The following is a 22,815-nucleotide window of genomic DNA, read 5'->3' as shown; positions in this document are numbered from 1 at the left end:
AAGAGCAGATTCCTTTTCTCTTTGAGCTTACATTCATTACAGTCACTTATCAGATGCTGTGAGGGATGCTTACACCTATCTTACAGTATTTAAAGTTCACATACCCTACTAAATAGGTGAGATCTTCATTTTTATGACTGAGGAAAATAAGGCCTAGAAACAATAAGTACATATTAAACCAAAAAATATGTTGTCAGAATGTGGCAGAACCCGTCTAACTGTAAGTCCTAGGGCCTTATCAATGAGCCTTTCAAGTCATTCAGAGTAGTAAGGTAAAAGGAAGTCACTGAAATGCAGACAAATCAAAACAAATACTTTTGATAAGCCCCCTTATTTTGTAAGTTATAACCATGTGTAATAAGTACACTGGATATTTAGATATAAGAATTTAGGTCTATGCTTTCATAGATTTTATTAGAGTTCCATTCACTAATATAATTCTAAGACATTAACACACACTAATGAGTTAAAAGACATTTAAAAAGTCTTTCAAATTTTCTCTAATAAAGTAAAAAGAAAAAAATACTTACGAAGCTAACAGTTCAAGAGCAACTAGTTTGTCTTTACTGAAGGTGAAACAATTGAGTATATTGACCACTTCTGCTGGGTGAACAGCCACCATTTTCTATTAATATAAAAAATAATTTTATTTTCAACCTGAGAAATTTTCATGCCAGAAATTGCCTTTTTTAGGGGAAGTATAGTTAAATGTTCTTAATATAAATATTTGAGGTGAAAACTGTTTACTCAAAAGTAAGCTCTAAAAACTATGTGAAGGGGTCGGCCCAGTGGCGCAAGCGGTTAAGCACGTGTGCTCTGCTGCGGCGGCCCGGGGTTCGCCAGTTCAGATCCCAGGCACGCACTGTCGCACCGCTTGGCAAGCCATGCTGTGGCGGTGTCCCATATAAAGTGGAGGAAGATGGGCATGGATGTTAGCCCAGGGCCAGTCTTCCTCAGCAAAAAGAGGAGGATTGGCAGATGTTAGCTCAGAGCTGATCTTCCTCAAAAAAAACCAAAAAACTAAGTGAATTAAACTTAGGCTTTTTCAATAACTATTTCAACTGAAGATCTAAGTTCTCCTATGTGCTCTTTTTAATCCACATTTCTCAATGTGTTCATTTATAGGAAAAAAATTTACATATACTACTTTTCTCAGAAAGGTTATATAAAAAGTGGATATTTACAAATATGGGAGATACACTGCTTGAGAAGTTAGGAAAAATTGCATTCCTCAGTTAGAATGCTAGGTAAGCCACAATCAGCACTTCCCCAAGTGAGATCCATGGTGAATAGTGTTACTAAAAAGGGGTACTACAGTCACGTCAATTAGGGGAAAGATGGGTTAAACAGGTTTCTTTACTGCAGAACTTTAAGAGTCTTATGTTAATGTGCACTGTGACACTCCAAGATTGTGGGGAATGTTACATAATTTATTCAACTAGGGTACATGTATTTTTGAAGAGCAGGTAGAAGATTTGGCCAATTTATAGATTTATGTTAACAGTAGAGGAAATTCAAAAGGAAAGTCACTGTAAGAAGATCAGTTAGAATCAACAGCCAATAGATTCCTAAAATTTGGAACAGTGGTTCCCAAACACTTTTACTCATGTACCACGAAAAGAAGTGGTAAAACTATATACCCCTTCCATGTTTTTAAATTGGCATCTAAAAATTTTACCAGAAGTTTAAATATTCGCAAAAGATTGATTTCCTTATATAATAAAGTTTATTATATATTTGCAAAAACCTCAGAAATACTGATTTAGCTCATTTAATTTATGAAAATGTCTACTTTGTAACCTAATTGTCAAAGTCAGTCTTCAGTGTGAAAACAATCAATCAAATCAGACTTACTTTGTCAGAAAAGCTCAAATTTAACTTAATTCAAATAAACGCATTAAGTTGTGCCTGCGCTGGCCTTCTCATCTCTGAATTTTAATTCCAAAGTAAGTGGACAGAGGAGCAGGTCTCAGAGCTTAGTCATGAGATTGCTGTCTTGATAAAATGAGGCAAGGTCCCCATCAGTATTTCTTACAGAAGCTCTCTGCTTTGCTCTCCCTCTCAGGAGACTGCACTATCTCTTTGATCTTTGGTAAAAGATTTTCACCCTCAGGTTGTGGGTGGATGGGAGAGATAACTCTTTTTTTTTTTTGGTAGAGTAGAAAAAAAGCAATTGTTAAAGAGGAGAGCACCAACAGATCCAGACATTTTCTTAGGCAAATCAGTTAAGGATCTGCAGATTCCCTTACAGCTATCCATGCCTGACACTCTGAGGAAAATCTTCCCATTTGACTTAGATGTCTGTTAATCTAGGCTCTAGCACTGTGCTGTCCATATAGCAGCCACTAGGCACATGTGCCTGTTTGAATTAAAATTAAATAAAATTAAAAATACAGTTCCTCAGGCAGACTAGACATATTTTAAGTGCTCAAAAGCCACAGGTAGCCAATGGTTACCGTATGGGATAGTGCAGATATAAAACACTTCCAACATTGCTGAAAGGTCATTTGGACAGTGTTGGTCTAAAGAATGAAAGTATAAACCTGCCTGACTCTTCTTCTAAGACTAAATACAATATAATACAAATACAAGATGAAGACATCCAAAAATAAAAGGAAGTGCATAAAAACACTTAAGAATCCAAACCCTATGTTTTGCTCGCCTATACTTTCTCCTTCAATCTGCCAATTAGTCCTGTGGTGACATGACATTCTACCTTTCCAGGTTCTATGCTGTAAGGGATATACTGAGACAGAGGAAAACCTCCTTGGCCTCCCTACTCACTCCTACAGAGAAAAGGAATAGAATTGCAATAGATAGGATTTGACATTAATAGAAATTACATATAGAATTCCTGTAAAGGTAATTAGAGTTTCAGAACACCCCAAATTCAACCAAATTGTCATTTTTAAGATTAAATATATCAGACATTACTTACTGGTATACAATTTAATAGTATTATAGTACATACAATTTAAATCTACAGTTTGGCAAGTTTTAATTTTTTAACAGTTTTTTTGAATAATAAAAGTATAATGAAATTTAGGGCCAGTTTTTCTAATGCAAACAAATTACAACTTGAGATGAATTATAGAAAACTAGGGGAGAATTAAAAATACTTAAATTCTATATTCTAAGGAAAAATAAAGTTACTTACATGCTGTAATGCCTTCATTGCCTTCAACTGAGGCTCAGCCCAGGAGAAATATCTCAATAAATCAACCACCTGTAAGCAAGGAACTAAGTTACTTATAATGGCAATGTGTTCGCAAACATTCCTACAAGATTTACTTCAGTACTTTGAATTACTATTCAAAATGTGCTGCCTGGGCCCAGATGATGAGGGACAAACATGGCACCAGAGTCTGGACTGTGCTAATAGAGTAGCCACCTGCAGCTACATCAATTGAAATCAAGTCAAATAAAAAATTCAGTTCCTCACTGGCACAAGCCACATTTTAAGTGCTCAGTAGCCATAGGAAGCTGGTAGCTATGATAATGGACAGCGCAGACAGAGAACACTTCCATCATCACAAAGTCTTGGACATCGCTGGTCTAGAAACAAAGGAAAGTAAAAGGTATACAAGAAAAGGAAAGCACCTAGAGAAAAGGAAGGTTGCAAAAGTACTAGATGGAGATAAAATGTCAGCGTAGGAATATAAAGATATATTATGAATGGAAAACTTAAAACATTTAGTGGAGAGTGACAGTTTTAATCAATCACTGCCTCCAAGGACACTCCAAAAGGAAAAAAAAAAATGACACAAGAAGAGAGGGTGATAAATCTGGGCTAATGAATTACTTTACTGTGAGTTCCTGAAAAATTTGTTAAGGTTTCAATTATTCTACAAGGCAAGGTTAATGCTAGAAACTGGAATGGTATGTGAAAAAGAGTAAAAATACTTTTTACTCCTTATAAAGAGATACATAATTAGCAAACAAGTATTATGCGTACTTTCTAGATAATTTGGTAAGACTGTATATCCTTAGTTTTATGGGAATAATGTTTTACTATATAGTAAATGCTACCTGGCACTTTACCAACCACAAAACTTTACCAACTATCACGTCTGTATAGGAAGAAAAATCTAGTATAGCAATACAGTAAGTAATATAATTTAGTATTTTAATATATAATATATATTATTTTGAATAATATATAATAATAATATATAATTTTTGAAAAGTAATGGGACAGGGCCGGCCCTGTGGCTTAGCGGTTAAGTGCGTGCGCTCCGCTGCCGGCGGCCCGGGTTCGGATCCCGGGTGCGCACCGAGGCGCCACTCCTCTAGCCATGCTGAGGCCGTCCCACATACAGCGGCTGGAAGGATGTGCAGCTATGACAGACAACTACGTACTGGGGCTTTGGGGGAAAAATAAATAAATAAAATCTTTAAAAAAAAAAAAAAGTAATGGGACAGCTGAAAAACACTCATTAAATAGACACCAACACATGCAAATCATCAAGTAGCTTTTAGCAATTTAGTAGGCAGAACTTCAACAGGCTTAATGTTATTCAAGCTTCAAGTTTTGAAACTCTTGAGAAATAGAGAAAAGTTGAAGCATTTACTAACTCAATCTATAGATTCATCCATTGTCTACCCTACCCTTTCCCAGAACTGTTCTACAGATGTGCATTTCTATTTCTGCCCTATTTCTCTATCAAGTATTTTCGAAGTGTCCCTCAGAAATCTGGCCTCTGTGTGTGTGTTTCTGTGTGTGCCCATGCATTCATATTTTTCAAAATTAGCAAACTTCCCCTACAGTTGGGTGAAAGTTATGACTAAACTACCATGCTTAAAACATCAGTCTTCTGCCAGTTACAGAAACTACTTATTCGACATTGTTTTTTTTGCCTATTGCCAAAATTTTTACTTAGTGGCTTCATATAAGAACATATTTCACCATTTGTTCAAGTTTTCTTTTATAATATGTATTGAATTTTGCAATTACTGACTTTATAAATACTGTACAAGTTTGGGTACGTTTACCATTAGAAGTTTATAAATTTATGATAGTGTATCCAGAATGACAAACACTTTGAACTGCTTTTTTTAGACATTTTTAAAATCATGTTAGTATATGATATTGTGGTGATAGCAGGTACGTTTATAAAATACCCAAACTATAAATTCTGTAGTTTTCTACCCAAACAGAAAGTTTCTAAAGTTCCTAAACAAATACAGCAACAAAGTAAAAGCAATTCTGAACTTGACCAGCCAGTCAACAGACATGAACCAGAACACTGGTATCAAAAAAAACATTTTTGCTTAAACAAATAGAAGAATACCTGTTCACTAGAAAAATATCCATGCACATATTCGATTGCTTTTAACTTGTACTCTGTCAAAACAGCCTAAAAAACATAGAAAAACAGCATTAATACACATAAGCAGAGCAGTTATATGCATATACCAGAACTACTGAAGAAACTCAAACAGTGGTGGACCTTCTACAACCCTGGCACCAAGGGGCAGCTAAAGTCACTGTGGTGACAGGACATTCTACCTTTCTAGGTTCCATGCTCTAAGGGACACGCTGAGATAGCAGGAAAACCTCCTCAGTCTCTCTACTCACTTCTAAAGAGAAAGGGAATAGAACTGTAATAAGATTTGACATTAATAGAAATTACATATAGAATTCCTGTAAACATAATTTGCGTTTCAGAACATCCCAAATTAAACCAAATTGTCATTTTTAAAATTAAATGTATCAGACATTACTCATTCATCACACAATTACTTACTGAGCACCTATTATGTGCTAAGTGGTAGAGAAACATAAATAAAACATGGTCTAGTCGAGGCTCTCAGCACTTCCACAGGGATATGAGAACCCAAGGAGCCAGAGCGCCCTGAATTCAATCTGTGTGCCTGCTGCTAACTGGCACTGTGGCCCTTGAGAGGCATTTTATATCCTGACAGCCTCCTCACCTAAAAGGGAATACCATTCACTACCCACCCCAGAGTTACTGTGAGGATTAAGAGTCAATAGATCTGACACATTATACGTATTCAGTAAATGATGGTTCCTTTCCTTACAGGACATTCATCAATGGGAAGTTCAGGGAGTTCGGAGGCCTTGACCCAGCACTATGTAGAGATGACTGAAATCACATATGCTCTCCTTGCAACTATTTGCCGAGCTTTGAGATGGAAACACCAGACTGTCATGATTTGGTAACTACTAATCATTAATAATCAACTAATCCCTTTTCTTTTACTACAAAACAATGATAATTGTACTTTCCACATCTATCATTCTGCTAGGGGAAAATACAGTGACCAGTCAACTGAGAAACACATCCAGGGTGCTCAGTAGTCTAATTGTCACTGAAAAAGGCGGGGAAATGGCATTCTGGATAAGGTACTCTTGGGAGTTTATCATTATCATTATTGGAAACAGTCAAAAGCAAGTTTCTGGACCAGATCCTAGATTGTGTTGATGCCAAGTCATGCCTCAATTCTTCCATCAACGCCTGAGAGGCCCAGCTGTGCTGCTGTGCCTTGTCCCCAGGCACACCAGCACGGCACTCTGGAGTCAGACTGCATGAGTGTGAATACTTACCAGCTGGGTATCCTTGAGCTGACTAGTTAACCTCACAAAGAGCAGGTTTGCCATCTGTAAAACGAATATAGTACCTACACCTCATGGGTTGTCAGGAGGATCAATCAGTAACACAGGGAGAAAGTGCTTACAACAGGCACACACAGTAAGTGCTCAACAATTACCCGTTATTATTATAATTACCTCCTTTTTGAAAAGCAAATTCAACACTGTCTTTTCCCCTTTCTTCCCCCTTCCTATGTCTTTTCCTAGTATCTTCTTACATGCCTTTGGTTGAAATGACAGTAGTGACAGCCACTATTATCTATAGGCCTATGGTGACATGCAGAAAGAGATTACATGGTTTAAACTGACTTACATTCACAAAGTCTGAGAGCAATTTTTAAAGAACCAATAATTCTCATATTTAAATATGCCTATATTTTTATCCCATTTTAATAAACTAAGACAATGTTGATGCATCTAATTATTTGGCATAAACAGCAAAAGACATTTTGACTGCAGAACAGAAATAAGGAATTAAGTTGGTATCTCATATGAATATGATTTTCATCTCTGGAAAATTTCCTGTTCCCCTTATTAGCATTTACTATGTGATCTTTTCACAGCTTGGAAGGGAGAATATATGCAAACTGACACTCCATAGCTTCCAAAAGTAGAACTCCGGTCTACCTAAACGCACAAACTATTTTCTTATAAACAGCAGTTATATACCAGCTCGTTAACAAATTGTGGCAAATTCTAAATATATAGTTAGCAAGCTGACATTTTATTGCAAATCTTAATTGGACAAATTGGGTTTGCAGAAGCAGGAGTTTCATTCAAAAAAGAACATTCAATATGGTCAAATACGTAAATTTTAACCTAACATACGAATTTGAAAAAGAAAAGAAGCTTTATAAAGGATGAAGAAAAACATTTTGCTTTATTATAAATTAATCATTTATTGTGAGGAAAAACATGTCCACAGGCAATTTTATTAATAATTTCATGAGCTGAAACACATAATAAGCACCGAGCACAAGGTAACAAATCTTTCTGTGTCAGTCAAGGGTTCTAAAGGTATGGAAATAGCGAGATAATTACCTGGAAGTTCTAAGCAAAGGACCCTGTATTAGCATAAGGATGGTACAGCAAATCCTTCCCCTCCTAATTCGGTAAACTCTCTATTTTTGTGCTGGAGGTACTGCTAGGCTCAAGACTACATTTAGCTCATTAGCTTAAGGTACATTTATCTCAAGGCTAAATTTTTTTGCTGTCCGGTTCACTGTGGGAGGTAGGCTACATACAATATAGCCTCAAAAAGAACCGAAAACTAGGAAAGCAGGAAACAAAAAAGTTTTGAAATTCAAGTTATTGAAGCTCATTCCTAAGAGCTTTAAACTTAATGCCACACTTTTCCTTAGGACGCTAATTTTGTCCAGCCCAGACAACAAATATCGTCTGCCTAGTCACAGATTTGAAAAATCTGTTCCAACAATAATTACTCTTCAAAAAACTTTCTACGTATTGTCTCTAGTTTTCAGTCACTCTTACATTATTGAAAGATGAGGAAATCGGTTCAGAAATATTAAATCACTTATCCAAAAGGACAGAGCTATTAAAGATTTGTAGAGCCGGCTCCGGAACCGAGGACTCTGAATATAATTTCCACAATACCGCACTGACTCTCAAGAACTTGAGCGTTAATTTAATTTCTATTTGTATCTTGAAACGTATCAAGATATTAACTCCTACATTATACGTTGAAATTCCAACGAATTTTGCAATCCTTAAACCCGTATTTTGCACAATCTGCACGCAGTCCCTCAAAGAGAATAAACTATGAGAATTTGTAGCGCATACGACTTAAGGAATTAAGTGTAATTACCTTTCTAATTTCATCCAGCACCGTTTCAAAGGACTTTTTGTCCATCTTGATTACTATCTCGACGTGGTTTTAACAATTACACTTTCAATTACAAAACGTTCATCCCTGGTCTGCTCTGATAGTAAAAATATTTAGGAAGAAAAAGACTCCAGGAGCAGAAGAAAGGATGCGAAGAGGTAGAGAGTACTTCAAAGTCTGCAAAAATTCCTAAAAATCGAAACTTATAAAAAACTTTTTTAAAAAACAGAAACCGTCAGGCTCCCCCAGCTTCTTTGCACAAAGCGTCAGGACCGCTCGGAGAAGAGCCGGGTCCTCTCTGAGTCCCGCAGAGAAACCCGGGATTCGGCAGCCGGTGCTGAGCGTAGGTCCCCTGCAGCTGAAGGCCAGGCGCCGCCGGGGGAAGGTCGTCAAGCCGGTTTCCCGGGTGGAGCGACCGGGAGAGCAGAGGCACCTGCGCCCCGACTCCCGGGGGTGGCGAGGAGGGAGGTACCGGCCTCTCGACTCGGACCAGCGCCTCGGCCGCCGGCCGCCGCCCCTCACCACCACGAACCTGGACTCATGGCCCGGCTCGCGCTCACCCCCAGCAGCTCAGCCGGACTCCTGGGTCCCGCAGCCCGGGCAGCGGCGGCCTGGCAGGCTCTTTGTTACCAGCTGCCACGACTTCCGGGAGCGGGCCGGCGGCTGCAGAGCACCGGGAGCCGGGCGAAGTGGGGTACAGTCGCGGGTAGGGGGGGGGTCCCGAACACCGCAGCGCCAACAGCGCCAGGAGCCCTTCTCGGTTACCCCTACAGCTCCCACCAGCTTACGAAGGTCCTGTAACGAAGCCCGTCGCGCCCGAGTAAACTCAACCCTGCGCCGCCAGCTTAGGCCACTCTTTCCTGAAAGCCAATGGAGGGGTCCTGGTGTGGGAACGTAGGTGCCCATGGAAGATGCCTGGATGCCTCGGAATCGGACGCGGCTGAAATCCTTCCCAGAGTCTGGAAATCATCTTTTGAGGGTCACATTCCTATGTCTCTCTGGTTTGAGCGTGCTAGCTTCTGATTGTTCAACCTGGATTTAAAAAGAACGACCATCGAGTGGTTAAGGCATATCTACGGGCGCCCTTATTTTGACGGACAGGAGAAGTCTACAGCGTGGACCGCCCCGAGGGGCCGGAAAGGATGGTCATTGGGTCAGCCAGAGGCACGTGACATGGGGGCGGGGACCCGGGAATGCGCCAGGAGTAGGGAAGCTGAGTTCTTATTTTTTTCCGCCCTGGCTTATGCTCCGTTGGGGTACTCGAACCTCACGCATCCTGGGAGGAGAGATTGAAGATAAGGCCTTCGGCCCGGAGGGCGGGCCGACGTTCTGTACCGCGACCAACCGGTTGGACCTGAGCCTGCCTGGCGGCTCCCAGCCGCCTCGGACCCCCTCCGTCGCTGGGCTTCTCATATCCTCATGGCGAAATTCTGGGTCTGCGCGGCTGGCGCGGGCTTCTTTCTTGCGTGTCTGATTCTGCATTCGCGTTTTTGTGGCTCTCCGGTGCGTTGAGTAGTGGGGAAATGGCTGTCGGGTGTGTGGAGAGCACTGTTGGGAGGCGACGGCCCGGTCGTGGGGTGGAGGTGGCGGGCCCTGGCTCCCGCACTAGCTTGAGTGAAAAGCCGCACCGCGGGCCGGACCGCCGACGTGTTGCCTTGTTTTTTGGTGTTAAAAAGTTTGTATCTGGTATCTCGCCGTTTTCCTTATTTGTCTTCTTCCTCAGCTCTCATTACATCCTCAAAGAATTTGCAGATGTGTATTTGTGGTCGCCTTGGTCTTGAGAGGTATATGCCCATTTTTTCCAAATCATTTTTGTCTAGCAGTCTGAATACCTCTAGCAGATGTCAAGGCATGTTTAAAAGTAAGCCTTTTTTCCTTTTTTTAACCTAGAGTGTGAACTGAAGTTTAATCTTCTGATTTTATTTAAGGTTTTAAGGAACTTTGCTTTTCAAATTTCTTGGAGAACTGAGGAAGTTCTTTACCGCCTGGATGTGGATTGGCCTAAGTATTCAGAATACTTTACTGGCGCAACATTTAGTGTTGCTGTTGACTCACTTAACGGATTGGTTTACGTAGCCCAAGTAAGTAGAATTGGGTCATTTCTTTAAAAAAATTATGAACACAAAGGAAACAACAGCTTTCCTGTTTTCCTGTACTAAGTAATCATATATAATGGTTTATATAATGCCAGTTGTGGAATTTGTTTTTTGAGTTGGTTTCAAGTAAATATTTTGGTTGTGGATGCGATAGATATTAATAGTTAGATTTTGAAGCTTGTATTTTAAACGTTACTGAATTTCTTGATTAACCTTTAATTTTTGTTTCTCTCTGCCGAAATAAAGATTACTTCCTTAAAACTGATCCCATCTAAGCAGTTATTTTTGTATACCTTCAGAGAGGGGATAACATCCCAAAGGTATTAGTGTTCACAGAGGACGGATGTTTCCTACGAGCCTGGAATTATACAGTTGACACACCTCATGGTATATTTGCAGCGAGTACACTACATGAACAGTCTGTCTGGATCACGGATGTAGGAAGTGGTATGTGTAGTAATAACTGTTATCTTGCTAGAAATCACATCTTTGCCCATCTTCTTGCTTGTGCATTTTAACATCAGAGTTGCCAAATCTAATTGTAATTTCTTCGTGATCATGGTATCTCCCCTGCCAGGTAAGTATAATTGTAATTTCTTTAATGATTCATTAAATCACTTGTTTCTAAAAATCTTTAGGGGCCGGCCTGGTGCCGCAAGCGGTTAAGAGCGCGCACTCCGCTGCGGTGGCCCAGGGTTCGCCGCTTCAGATCCGGGGAGCGCGCTGACGCACCGCTTGTCAGGCCATGCTGTGGCGCCGTCCCATATAAAGTGGAGGAAGATGGCACGGATGTTAGCCCAGGGCCAGTCTTCCTCAGCAGACAAAGGGGAGGATTGGCAGATGTTAGCATGGGGCTGATCTTCCTCACAAAAAAAAATAAATAAAAATAAAAATCTTTATATGGTGCTTCTGTAGAATTAAGACATTTGACAAGGAAGCTCTAATTATTATGATCTTTCCTTTAACTTGTCAAGGGACTTTTCCTCTTTAAAGAATCAGTTGCTCTTCTAAGATTAAAAAATTCTAAATCTTTTCTGTGAAGCAAAATAAAATGGCAGTCTCTAAAAGCTAGTGAGTGGAATCCTTGCCTCTCATTTTCCTTTACCAGTTCTCGTTCAAAAGAGATTGTGCTGAGAAACCCAAACTGCTTTGTTGCTCAAAATGGAAGATTTGCAGAAGCTGCTGATGTTAACTGCAGCGTATCTGAAATCTTTCTTCCATAAAATATTTTTAGTAGAATGTGCTGAAAAACAAAGTAAGCACAGAGGAATTTATAGCTGTGAAGATAAGTTTTTAGGGATAGCTGTTTGCATTGCTTGTGGCTTAAGATAAGATGGTACTAGAGATAACTTGGTATTATCTCAGGATCTCAGGAAGCGATGGGATCATAAAGACAATATTTCTAGTATTCCTTGGCCCAGTTATGTTCATGGCTTGAAGGACATCTTGTTACCCCAGTTCTAGCTAATTCAGATACCATTTTGGAATTAACAAGGTCTCAACTTTCGTAAGAATTGCCTTTATTACATCTGTTCTCAGAACGTAAAAGATTTCTGAGACTCAAGCCAATGACCCTTTTATTTCAAGCTGTATTTTGGATGGTAAGATTCTGGTTAAGCCAAAAAAATGTAGATTACCTCTGAGTTCATTGTAAAACTGTAATACTGTAATGAAGTTTGACTATTTTCACTTTTTTTTTTTTAGGATTCACTGTTAAAGGCCTTTACTTTTTAATTTGTTCCATTCTTGTGATCCTTTTTTATAAAACACTTCACTGATTCCCAGAAATAAAAAGAGCACATGAGATCTTTCCATTATAGCTTGTTTTTCCACACACAGATCTGAAGACAGTTTTTGTATTTCTTCCCATTTTTTGAAGAAATAAGTTCCCTTTAATAAAAACATGGCTACAAATCAGCCGTTTTTAAAAAACATTATTTACTAGTATTCTTTTTTGCGAATTCTTTAGAAACTTTGAAGTTTGCTTTCTTTAATAGTGTTTTGTTTTCTTATTGCTACAAACATTAGCTCAAGCCTCCAAATCAAGTATAATAATAAATACAGTTTTCAAGATAGAATTGTGATGCAAGCTGATTTACTTTATTTCCAGTAAGCTCAGCATATCCGCTTTATCTTTTGAACATCTAATGGTTGATGTGATCTTGGTATGCCTTCAAGATAATTTCTGGTAACTGCTTTATGGCTTTTCCCTATTTATTAATATTCTATTTTATACTTTTGCTTGTAAGATAATTTTTTTTTTTTTTTTTGTGGGGAGATCAGCCCTGAGCTAACATCCGTCAATCCTCCTCTTTTTTTTTTTTTTTTGCCGAGGAAGACGGCCCTGGGCTAACATCTGTGCCCATCTTCCTCCACTTTATATGGGACGCCGCCACAGCATGGCTTACCAAGCAGTGCGTCGGTGCGCGCCCGGGATCCGAACCAGCGAACCCCGGGCCGCCGCAGCAGAGCGCGCGCACTTAACCGCTTGCGCCACCGGGCCGGCCCCTGCTTGTAAGATAATTTTAACTCAAAGAAATTTTAATGTAAGTGACAAGATAAGTTACTAGTGATTTGGAAAGATTTATTCCCTTCTCAGGAAAGAAAAGTTAATGGGTTGAATTTTGAATTTATTTCCACTAGGAGAAAATGTAGTTAAAAAAAAAAAATCAGTGTTGGGTCTGGCCTGGTGGCCTAGTGGTTAAGTCTGTTTCCACGGCCTGTGGTTTGAGAGTTCGGATCCCAGGCGTGGACTGACGCACAGCTTATCAAGCCGTGCTGTAGCAGCTTCCCATATAAGGTAGAGGAAGATGGGCATGGATATCAGCCCAGGGCCAATCTTCCTCAGCAAAAAGAGGAGGATTGACATCGGATGTTAGCTCAGGGCTAATCTTCCTCTCACATACACACAAAAAAATCAGTATTATAGAGAACTTTTTTGTTGACGTACTGAAATTTGAAATTTGCATATGAATGACTAAAATAACAGTTTTTTCAAATATAATTTGTTACTTTTTCATTTCTTTCTTGATTTCCTTTTACAAGTAATGCTTGTTCAGGGTCATAAGATTAAAAAAGTGGTGTACAATAATTTAATATCATGAGCTTTCTGTATAAGGAGTTAATTTTTTTGGTCTTATTTATTTGAGTTTAGAATGTACTTATTTTGGAGTACCTGAGATTTTAATTCATGAACAGATTTAGCTGTAACTAATGAAAAAGCCCTATTGCTTGTTAAATATAACATTTAATTATCTGAACCTACTAATTTTTGTTACTATTTAATTCTATCAAGTTTTTGCTCTCAGCTTACGTGAAAAACGTGAATGTACAGTGGTTATATTTCTGAAACGTGCGTGTCTGTCTTTATAGGATCCTACGGTCATACTGTTAAAAAATACAATTCCTTTGGTGATCTTGTTCAAGTTTTGGGTACCCCAGGCAAAAAAGGCACTGGTTTGAATCCCCTGCAATTTGATAACCCCGCAGAATTATATGTAGAAGACACAGGAGATATTTACATTGTGGATGGAGATGGAGGATTGAATAACAGATTGGTCAAATTGTCCCAAGGTACATGGCTCATTTTTGTATGGTATTATGAGAATATTATTTAATAAGTTGGACTTAATTTGTTTGGATACTTTATAACATTATAACTGTTGTATATGAAGCTGTTTGTAAAAGCCTTGAGTGTATTACTAGGAAAACAGCAGAACAGATGTGTGGAATGGCCAGTGATTCTGATAAATAGCCTTGCTTATTTTTCACTAAAAGCTAGATGTTGCCTTTGAAATGAACTAGAGGCAGTATGAGAATTTATACGGGGCTCAAGAAATAAGTGCTTATCCTGTCCAGTTAAGAATGGAAAGGTTAGGAACCTGGCGTCTCGGAGCTGGGGTAGCCTGCAGATTGATTGATCGGCAAGTGTTTTATTGTATTCCCTGCTCTGCAACCTCAGTAGTATTCTAGGTGCAGATCTGTCACAGGTGAAACAGTTAAATGCTGCTCTATGGTATTGATTGTCGAAGTAAAATAAGATTAGAAGGAAAAAGTACTATTGACAGGAGAAGTAGGACAAGAGTTCATGAAGGAAATAATTCTTGAACTCAACTGTGTTTGGTGGGAGAAGAAAGGGATGGAAGGAACATTCACAGGCTTTATCACACAGGGTCTACAGGTGGTAATTAGCAGGTCTTCTAGGAAAGGAGCTTAGGATGTACTTTTTGAATAGTAGAAAATAAGATTTAGGATGTCCTTGAAAGCTATCTAAGGATTTTGAAGCCACAATTTTGCCTATAAAGAGTCTTTGAGGTTTTTTAGTAGGCAAGTGATGTTATGCAAGCAGAATTTTTACAAGACACAATACTGTATCAGGATATATTTGCAATAAGCTGTCATTTGGAGGCTCTGTAGTCAGTTTATCACCTGGTAACTGGATTTGGTTGGTGTTAGTTAAAGGGAGGTGAGGTGGGGATAAAGCAAGAAACTAAAAAATTTTATGAAAGAAAGAAACCAGATTTAGGAGACAGATTGAATATAGGTGTATTAGTTTCTTGTGGCTGCTGTAACAAATTGCCACAAACTTTGTGGCTTAAATAGAAGTGTATCCTCTCATGGTTTTGGAATCCAGAAGTCTGAAATCTATAGGGCAGGCTGTGCTCCCTCGAAAGGCTCTAGGGAAGAATCCTTCCTTGCCTCCTGCAGCTTCTGGTGGCTCCAGACATTCCTTGGCTTATGGCAGCATTGACTCCAGTCTCTGCCTCTGTCTTCACATGGCCTTCTTCTCTGTGTTTCTCTGTTTCTCAAATCTTCCTCTCCTTTCTCTTATAAGGACACTTAGTCATTGGATTTAGGGTCCACCCTAAATCCAGGATCATCTCATCTCAAGATCCCTAACTTAATTACATCTGCAAAGACCCTATTTCCAATAAGGTCACATTCACAGGTACTGGAGGTTGGGACTTGGGTATATCTTTTGGGGAGTGGGGGGCACAATTCAACCCGCTATAGGGGTAATAAAGGAGACAGACTATAAAAACATACTGTGACTTTTTAAGCTCAGAGGAATGGTAATGCTAAATAATGGATTAGTTGAGAAGGGGAACAAGTTTCAGAGAGAGATTGACATGAACCCTAAATAATGATTTTAAGTGATGAAAAACTCAAGTGGAGATAATCATTAAAGAAGTAGATTAATTGCTTGAAACAGAGAAAGAATTTCTTTTTGTAAAGCATTAGAAGTAGGCAAATGGTTGTATAAACAGCCAGGAAAGCATAATCAACTTGGGGTATAACTGAATAGTTTGTCTGAAACCTATGACATAAAATAAAACCTGCAAATGCATAAAATATACTATGTGTTGCTCTGACCATATGTGTTTACCATTTATAGATTTCATGATGCTTTGGCTACATGGAGAAAATGGCACAGGGCCTGCCAAGTTCAACATACCTCACAGTGTTACAGTTGATTCAGCTGGTCGGGTAAAAATGCAGTGTCATTGTGTCTGGACCTGTGTGTCTGAGTATGTTTGTGTGTGTGTCTAGGAGTGTGTGTCTGGATGTGTGTTTATGGATCTTGGTGCACACGTTTGTGTCTGGGCACCTGGATATGTATGTATGACAGTGGATGTGTGTATCTGGATATGTCTCTAGGCAATTCCTCACGGGCTGGCTATACCCACACACTCTGTTATAGGTGTTTGGGTCCTATAATGAAGGAAGTTCCTCAAATATTTAGAAATCAGCAAAATAGATTTCCTATGTCACTTAAAGGGTAGAAGGAACAAATAATGGAACAAAACATAAAAAAATTATCTGAAAAAAGAGTCGCCCTCCTACTAGGAAAACTGAATGTTTGAATATATTTTTAATTCTAGAATTAAATTAAATTAAATTAATTCTGGAATGTGTTGCTCAAACGGAAGATGGGAGCAGTTAATCTTGGAAGCCTGAGAAAAAGAGCCACCCAGGCAAACTTATTCTCACTAGTTGCACTCTGTCTGGGAAACAGGAAGCTTTAACCAGCAAATTTCAATCCATTTCTCCTCCCCCCATCCATTACCACCTCTTTTGCTTTTACATGTCTTTAAGCATACATTATCACTTCTTTAGGGTTACCTTCCTATAACCAAACTCCTACCCAAAATGTTTTATATTAGTTTCTCCTTCTGTTTTCCTATAGTAGCCTATACTTCCCCAATATAGTAAGTAACTATCATGCTATAATTTAATCATTTGATTGTCTCCCCTAGTGAGAGTGTAGGCTATGTGAGGGCACGTACTGAATCTCTTTTGCTTTGTATCCTAGTGCCTGGCATATAGTAGTCATCTTATACATACTTGTTAAATGACTAAATGTCTTGGCACACAATGGATGCATCAGACTGTCTTGGCTTCATGCCATTAGAAATTTAATCCATTTCCATTTCTGCTTTAGTGCTCGGCAAGCAACCTTCTGATTATGATTTGGCTTCCTATGTTGACAAAGTGAGAATGTTTTGACCATAAAATCTTCAAGTATTTCCCATCATAGATAGGAAGATAACTGAACATGTGAACTTTGTCTGTAAATTGGGAACTAAAAAGTTGGGAATACTGGTTTTACATGTGATCTTCCTGAGCCTGGTTAACTACTCCTCTTATGGGATAAAAACAAGATCAAGTTTCTGAGCGTGCAGGACCTAGACCCAGGTAAATTCACCACGGTGAGGAATGTGTCTTTGAGAGGCCTTGAAGATCATTTGATGAGGATACTCTGGCATTACTGAGTGATAAAAAATGAGAATGTTGATTTCTGCACACTTGTGTTTTTATAACCACAACAATGCTATTGTGAGCACTTTATGTGATTAACTCATTTAATCATCACCCCAACCCTATATGAAAAGTTAATTAGTTCCAGAGTTAGACTTGTTTCCTAAAAAAAATTTCTTGGGGCCAGCCTGGTGTCGCAGTGGTTAAGTGTGTGTGCTCCGTTGTGGTGGCCCGGGGTTTGCAGGTTCGGATCCTGGGGGCACACCGATGCACCACTTGTCAAGCCATGCTGTGGCGGCGTCCCATATAAAGTAGAGGAAGATGGGCACGGGTGTTAGCCCAGGGCCAATCTTCCTCAGCAAAAAAGAGGAGGATTGGCATCGGACGTTAGTTCAGGGCTGATCTTCTTCTTCAAAAAAAAAATTTCTCACAATCATAATCTGTTGAGTAGGAAAGATAATGCTAACAATATAAAGTGTCATTCAGTCCTAGGGTCTAAACTATATTTCCTCCTTGGTCACTTATCTAAGACAGTAATCCCACAATCTTTAAGGAAACCTGTCCTTAGGAAAGAATCATAGATCAGGAAGAGATCTTGAGAAATTACCTTACATAGAGATCAACAACCTTTCTAAAGTGATACAGTGTGTCTTTGTTTCTGATTGGAGAAGAATTCAGTAACTATCAAAACTCACATGCATTGATAAAGATATAGTCAGGGTTACCCTGAAGAAATAGTCTCTGACTCCACAAACCCCAGAAATCCAAAGATCCTGAAGTGGGGAGGTAGAGGTCAGCAGAGTTGGCCCACCCTTCCAGTCCATTCTTACATACCTCTCTACAGCCCTAGCCATATGTCGTTAAAAACTGTTCACTGTATGTGCACCATAGCTTGCATACATCAAATACAGTACATGAAATGTCATTTAGAAAGAATCTACCTTCCTGTATTATAGCAGTTTACTTAATGACTTGTGACAGCCTATAGCAAACCTAAATTAAACCTATTGGTGGCCTATTATCATTCTTTATGTTACTGAAATCTCCCAAGCTTCCTCTTTAAGTGGTTTGGCACTTTGGACACACGTTGGTAAACAGCAGGTGGCGGTTTAATGATAACCGCAATATGAATGAACCCCTGGCTTCCCCCTCGCCTTAGCAGAGGAGCAAGGCTGCTTTTCTTTGTCTTTGTCTTATTACCTGGCCGAGGAACTGACAAGTTGGCAGTACTCAGTGACGGTGAATGCTTGTTAGAGGAATGAATGAACATTGTCACTTCTCATTATCTGCTAATCTTCTACATTATAATGGAGCACTCAGTTTTTTAGCTATTTAAATGTTTAGTATAGCAGACAGCATTATAGGTTTTGGGTTAAGACAGATGGCCGTAAGTGGCTCTCCCATTTATTGTAAGCTCACTTCAAACAAGATATTTAACTGTCCTGAACTTTAGTTTCCTACCTGAAAGCACTGCTCTTAATACCTTCTTTGAGGTTCTTTAAGTATTAAATGAGCTAATGTGTGTGAAACTAATGAAAATAAACATTCATTCTCTCCTGTCTCCCCTTTCTTTTTTCTTTCTTCTCATTGTGATGTGGATCTTTTCCAATAAACATTTTTTTGGTTTCTTAGGTGTGGGTTGCCGACAGAGGAAATAAAAGAATTCAAGTATTTGATAAAGACACTGGGGAGTGGTTAGGAGCATGGAATAATTGTTTCACAGAAGAGGGACCTTCTTCAGTCAGGTAATTGTTTCTTTTTAGTTTAAAATGCCTGTTTTGTTAGTTTCTCTGAAGAGCTATCTGTAAGTTTAAAATATCTGTTGTTGGGCCGGCCCCGTGGCTTAGCGGTTAAGTGTGCGCGCTCTGCTGCTGGCGGCCCGGGTTCGGATCCCAGGCGTGCACCGACGCGCCGCTTCTCCGGCCATGCTGAGGCCGCGTCCCACATACAGCAACCAGAAGGATGTGCAGCTATGACATACAACTATCTACTGGGGCTTTGGGGGGAAAGAAAATAAAAATTAAAATTAAAATATCTGTTGTTAATTTTAAGCAGGGAAAAAAGGGAAGGAAACAAGTATGCAGAGAACATATAATTGTATTTCAAATCCCAGGCAGAGCGAAAGCGGTTAAACTCCCAGTGCATCGTGGGATCCAGGTATCAGAGATAATATATACCGGACCTGTCCTACAGGCTTTATGCTCGAGATACATTTGCTAAATTTTTAAACATAAAATGAAAATGAAAATCTTGAGTCTGTAGTGTCAGACCCATCCTAACACCAATTCTCCGTTAGTTTCATTTTGTGTAGTACTCTGATAATTGTTGTTTTTAAAAAATTTAAGCTTATCTTTGGCTGTATCTACCATCACAAATCTCGTTTCCTTATAAACAGAATTAGATCAGTTTTAAATTCTCCTTAAAAGAACGCTTCAACAAATGGGTCCCTACTGTTGTTTTGCACTGTAGGGAATAAAAATGTTGAAAAAGTAAACATTTATGTGAATTTCACCGAAATTTATTATGTAAAATGTCTTTCTCCTTAGATTTACTCCTGACGGGAAGTACTTGATTGTAGGCCAGCTGAATCTTAGCAGGCTCTTATTTGTGGCAGTGCCCCCAGTAGGAAGCATCGGCGACTGTTCTGTGATCAGCACAATCCAACTAGCGGATCAAGTTTTACCTCATCTCTTAGACATCAGCAGGAAGACTGGAGCAATCTATGTAGCAGAAATTGGAGCAAAACAAGTACAAAAATATGTCCCTTTGAATAGCTTTTTCTCTTCATTCGGTTCATGATGTTTCTTTTCCTGGAGATCTTTCAAGTGGAAGTTCAGATTCTCAAATTCATTTTTAAGTGCTTGAGAATAATGTTCAAGCACAAGAATTTATTTGTACCTGACCTAGTATCAGAAAGATTTGTTTTTATATCATTAAGAATCATATATTTTATTGCCATTCTTGTGACTTAATTTTACTTGTAAGTGCATAGGGATATTTTAACGCAAGAAATGTAACTCTAAAAAAATGGCATCAGAAAGAAGGACTAAGGTTGTAACCTAGTTATTTGCCCTAGTAGGCTAATTCTTCCTAGGGGGAAGAACAGGAATAAAAATGGGTTTGCAGGGTAATGGATAGAATTTCATGTGAAGAACTACAAACCTCCAGTTTTTTCACCTTGTATAAAATGAACTGCTTGAGAGACTGAGTCATATGGGCTCTTGAGTAAGGAGTACCCACAGAGGGCTAGTCCTGAAGACTCAGAAATGAAGATGCAGGTTTGTCTGTGTGTGCCTTTTGAGTAGCTGATAGTCCAATGGGGAGACAGGTGTGCAGACACAACACGGTGACAGCAGCGCACAAATGGAGTAGGACTTTTGGAAGGAGGAGGGTTACATCTGACTGAGGAAATCACGGATACTTTGCAGGAGAAGTCAATTTGAGCTCCAACTTGGAAAACCGAGGGGGAGAAAACAGCGTAGTCCAAGTAGAGAAATTATAAAAAGGTATAAACTTGCTGTGAACTTTAGTAGGCTTTCTTTTGAAAGCCCCACTTGGCTTTGGTCCTTTAGCTGTAAGCGACTTAATTTCAACCTTTAAATGTAGGAATAAAGTGGCTAGTGTCTAAGCACTTGACTGAAAAGAGATCTTTACAAATAACTGGAATGTTTTTTAAAGGTAGTGTTAAAAATAGGGCCTCTCCTCAATGCCACCTTTCTTTTTTTTTTCCCTTTCCTTTTTTTTTTTTTAACATGAACTCAGTTCATTCCTAACATTTGTCTACCTCAAAGAAGTTTTGGAATTATTTATCTGGGGATATGTGCCAAACACTTTGAGCTATTGAGATGAATAATTTCCTACCTTTCTATTTTTACATCTCTTTTTTACCCCTTTGGTCTGAATGTTGGCTTGCCAATTAAGACCATTTTTTCAGTTTGTTCTAGTTTATTCTAGGTTTTGGTGGATCCTTGCCATATTAGGATCTTTCAGATCATTCTTCCCCTGTTCTCAGATCAGCCTCCCTCTTTATCCTGGAGTTTTATTGTAATTTGTGTAGCACTTGAGGAGTTGTGAGCTGACTTTTGTCATCACCCATTATGACTGGAGTCTGTATTCCCAGACCTCAAGGAACTCACACTTAGTGTGATGCTTGGGTCATCCCTTGATGCAGTTAGGAAGGTAAATCTGCCAACAGGAAACGGTCCTGTGTTCCAAGGCCTTGGTAAGTGTGTTTGTGCCACTGAACAAGCTGTGGTCTTACGTGAGTTGCCTTAGTTTTCTCTTCGGTACAATGGGATCATCGTCTTTCCTTCTTCAGGAATGCTGTGAGGATCAAACGTGCAGTAGGTACACATGTTCCCTTGGGAATCTATAGCTCCAAGTACATTAAAGCCATTTTATTAACAAAGGTCCTTCTCAGTGTGCTGTTTACCTGATAGCAACTATCAGGTTTGTTTAGTTTTGCGTTTATTGCTTTTATCAAAACGTGTCCTCATGAACTTTATTCAGTTTAGCTAATATAGTAAATTGATTTGGGTGAAAGAAAGGAATTTGAGGTTTTATTTGTTTTGAAGCCAGGGCAAGAAGTGCAAATGTCTCTTTGAAGGAATGCAGGTTAGGTGAACTGATTCTGTCATTTCAAAAATGTTGTATTTAACTTTGTTTTATACCAGATTCTTATAAAACTTGCTAAAAATATTGGTTCCATATATCTTGCTAAAGTGTTTATTTTACTAGAATACTTGTAATCATAGTGTTTTACCTTTTTCCTTTGGATTAATTGGTTAAATGGAAGAGAAATGTATTTTCTATTAAAAAATACGAATTAAAATTTTAGAAAGAAAAGGTGATATTTTGACATTCCTATTAAAGTTTGGTTTTATTGTTACAAAACTAGTTTATAGCTTCTTATTCCATTGTAGAATTTCAACAATTGTGATCTATCCATTGATGTAAGCAGTAATTGTAAAATCACGAGATGGTGCTGAGCGAGCATCCTCTTCATTTACATGTGAAATGTAGGCTGAAGTACATAAGTGTTGCATGAGGTTGCTTAGAAGACTTAAACAGCATGGCTTTTGAGATGGTGGGTGGGGACAAATGATAGTAATAACTACCTAACTATATTTTTGTATTAGAAATGAAACTTCTTTATTCCTCTACTTTCCAGATCTTTTCTGGGGGGAGGGTGAGGGTGTTCTAAATTAGAAAACCAGAGGCTATAGATATCTTTCCTAACCTCCACTATAACATTGGGTCCTTAAAATGGAGTATTTGTCCATCAGAGAAAATGTACATGCAGTCTGATGGTAAACTAAGACCTGTAATTTGTGCTGGAGTCACGTAACAGATTAAAAGACGGCTTCAGGCAGTGTGGCTAAAGGTGATCAAGTCCTAACTTCTGTTTTGCTTTTGTTGGTTTTAAACATTATGGGATTTAAAGCAGGATAGATTGGATAGTGAACATTAAAACTGAAACTCAGACTTTTGCCCCTTAGATTCAC

At 38.9% G+C, this 22,815-nt stretch overlaps 2 protein-coding genes across 4 annotated transcripts in view; one reads left to right on the top strand and one right to left on the bottom strand.

Moving 5' to 3' along the window:
• Nucleotides 1-8,717, bottom strand: part of PROSER1 (proline and serine rich 1) — a 28,795-nt gene extending 20,078 nt beyond the window's left edge. For 2 of the 3 annotated variants that reach the window (XM_087436136.1, XM_087436138.1), the window contains exons 1-4: nt 8,439-8,717; nt 5,292-5,357; nt 3,158-3,226; nt 531-625 (exon numbers count right to left, since the gene is read on the bottom strand). In XM_087436136.1, coding sequence (XP_087292262.1) covers nt 531-625; nt 3,158-3,226; nt 5,292-5,357; nt 8,439-8,483 — 275 coding nt within the window. In that variant the 5' untranslated portion in view covers nt 8,484-8,717. Of the gene's footprint in view, nt 1-530; nt 626-3,157; nt 3,227-5,291; nt 5,358-5,509; nt 5,581-8,438 lie in introns of all 3 variants that reach the window. The other variant, XM_087436137.1, reaches the window with a different exon arrangement.
• A 995-nt stretch (nt 8,718-9,712) lies between these two features.
• NHLRC3 (NHL repeat containing 3) lies at nt 9,713-22,207 on the top strand. Its single transcript, XM_004443174.3, has 7 exons — nt 9,713-9,959; nt 10,385-10,537; nt 10,852-10,999; nt 13,925-14,125; nt 15,948-16,039; nt 18,944-19,056; nt 19,858-22,207. Exons 1-7 carry the CDS (start codon nt 9,876-9,878, stop codon nt 20,108-20,110), a joined length of 1,044 nt encoding a protein of 347 aa, XP_004443231.1. The 5' UTR covers nt 9,713-9,875; the 3' UTR covers nt 20,111-22,207.
• The last annotated feature ends 608 nt before the right edge of the window (nt 22,208-22,815 follow it).

This window comes from Ceratotherium simum, chromosome 10, assembly GCF_057802395.1.
Source record: "Ceratotherium simum simum isolate JZ-2026a chromosome 10, ASM5780239v1, whole genome shotgun sequence".
Lineage (NCBI taxonomy): Eukaryota > Metazoa > Chordata > Mammalia > Perissodactyla > Rhinocerotidae > Ceratotherium > Ceratotherium simum.
This window is presented reverse-complemented; position numbering and strand designations above follow the sequence as displayed.

What these genes read in the sequence shown, in the direction of transcription:
- NHLRC3 (XM_004443174.3), top strand. Translation starts at nt 9,876, where the DNA reads ATGGCGAAATTCTGGGTCTGCGCGGCTGGCGCGGGCTTCTTTCTTGCG. An exon ending in GATCACGGATGTAGGAAGTG is followed by an intron (nt 11,000 to 13,924) that starts GTATGTGTAGTA and finishes CTGTCTTTATAG; the next exon opens with GATCCTACGGTCATACTGTT. An exon ending in GAGGGACCTTCTTCAGTCAG is followed by an intron (nt 19,057 to 19,857) that starts GTAATTGTTTCT and finishes CTTTCTCCTTAG; the next exon opens with ATTTACTCCTGACGGGAAGT.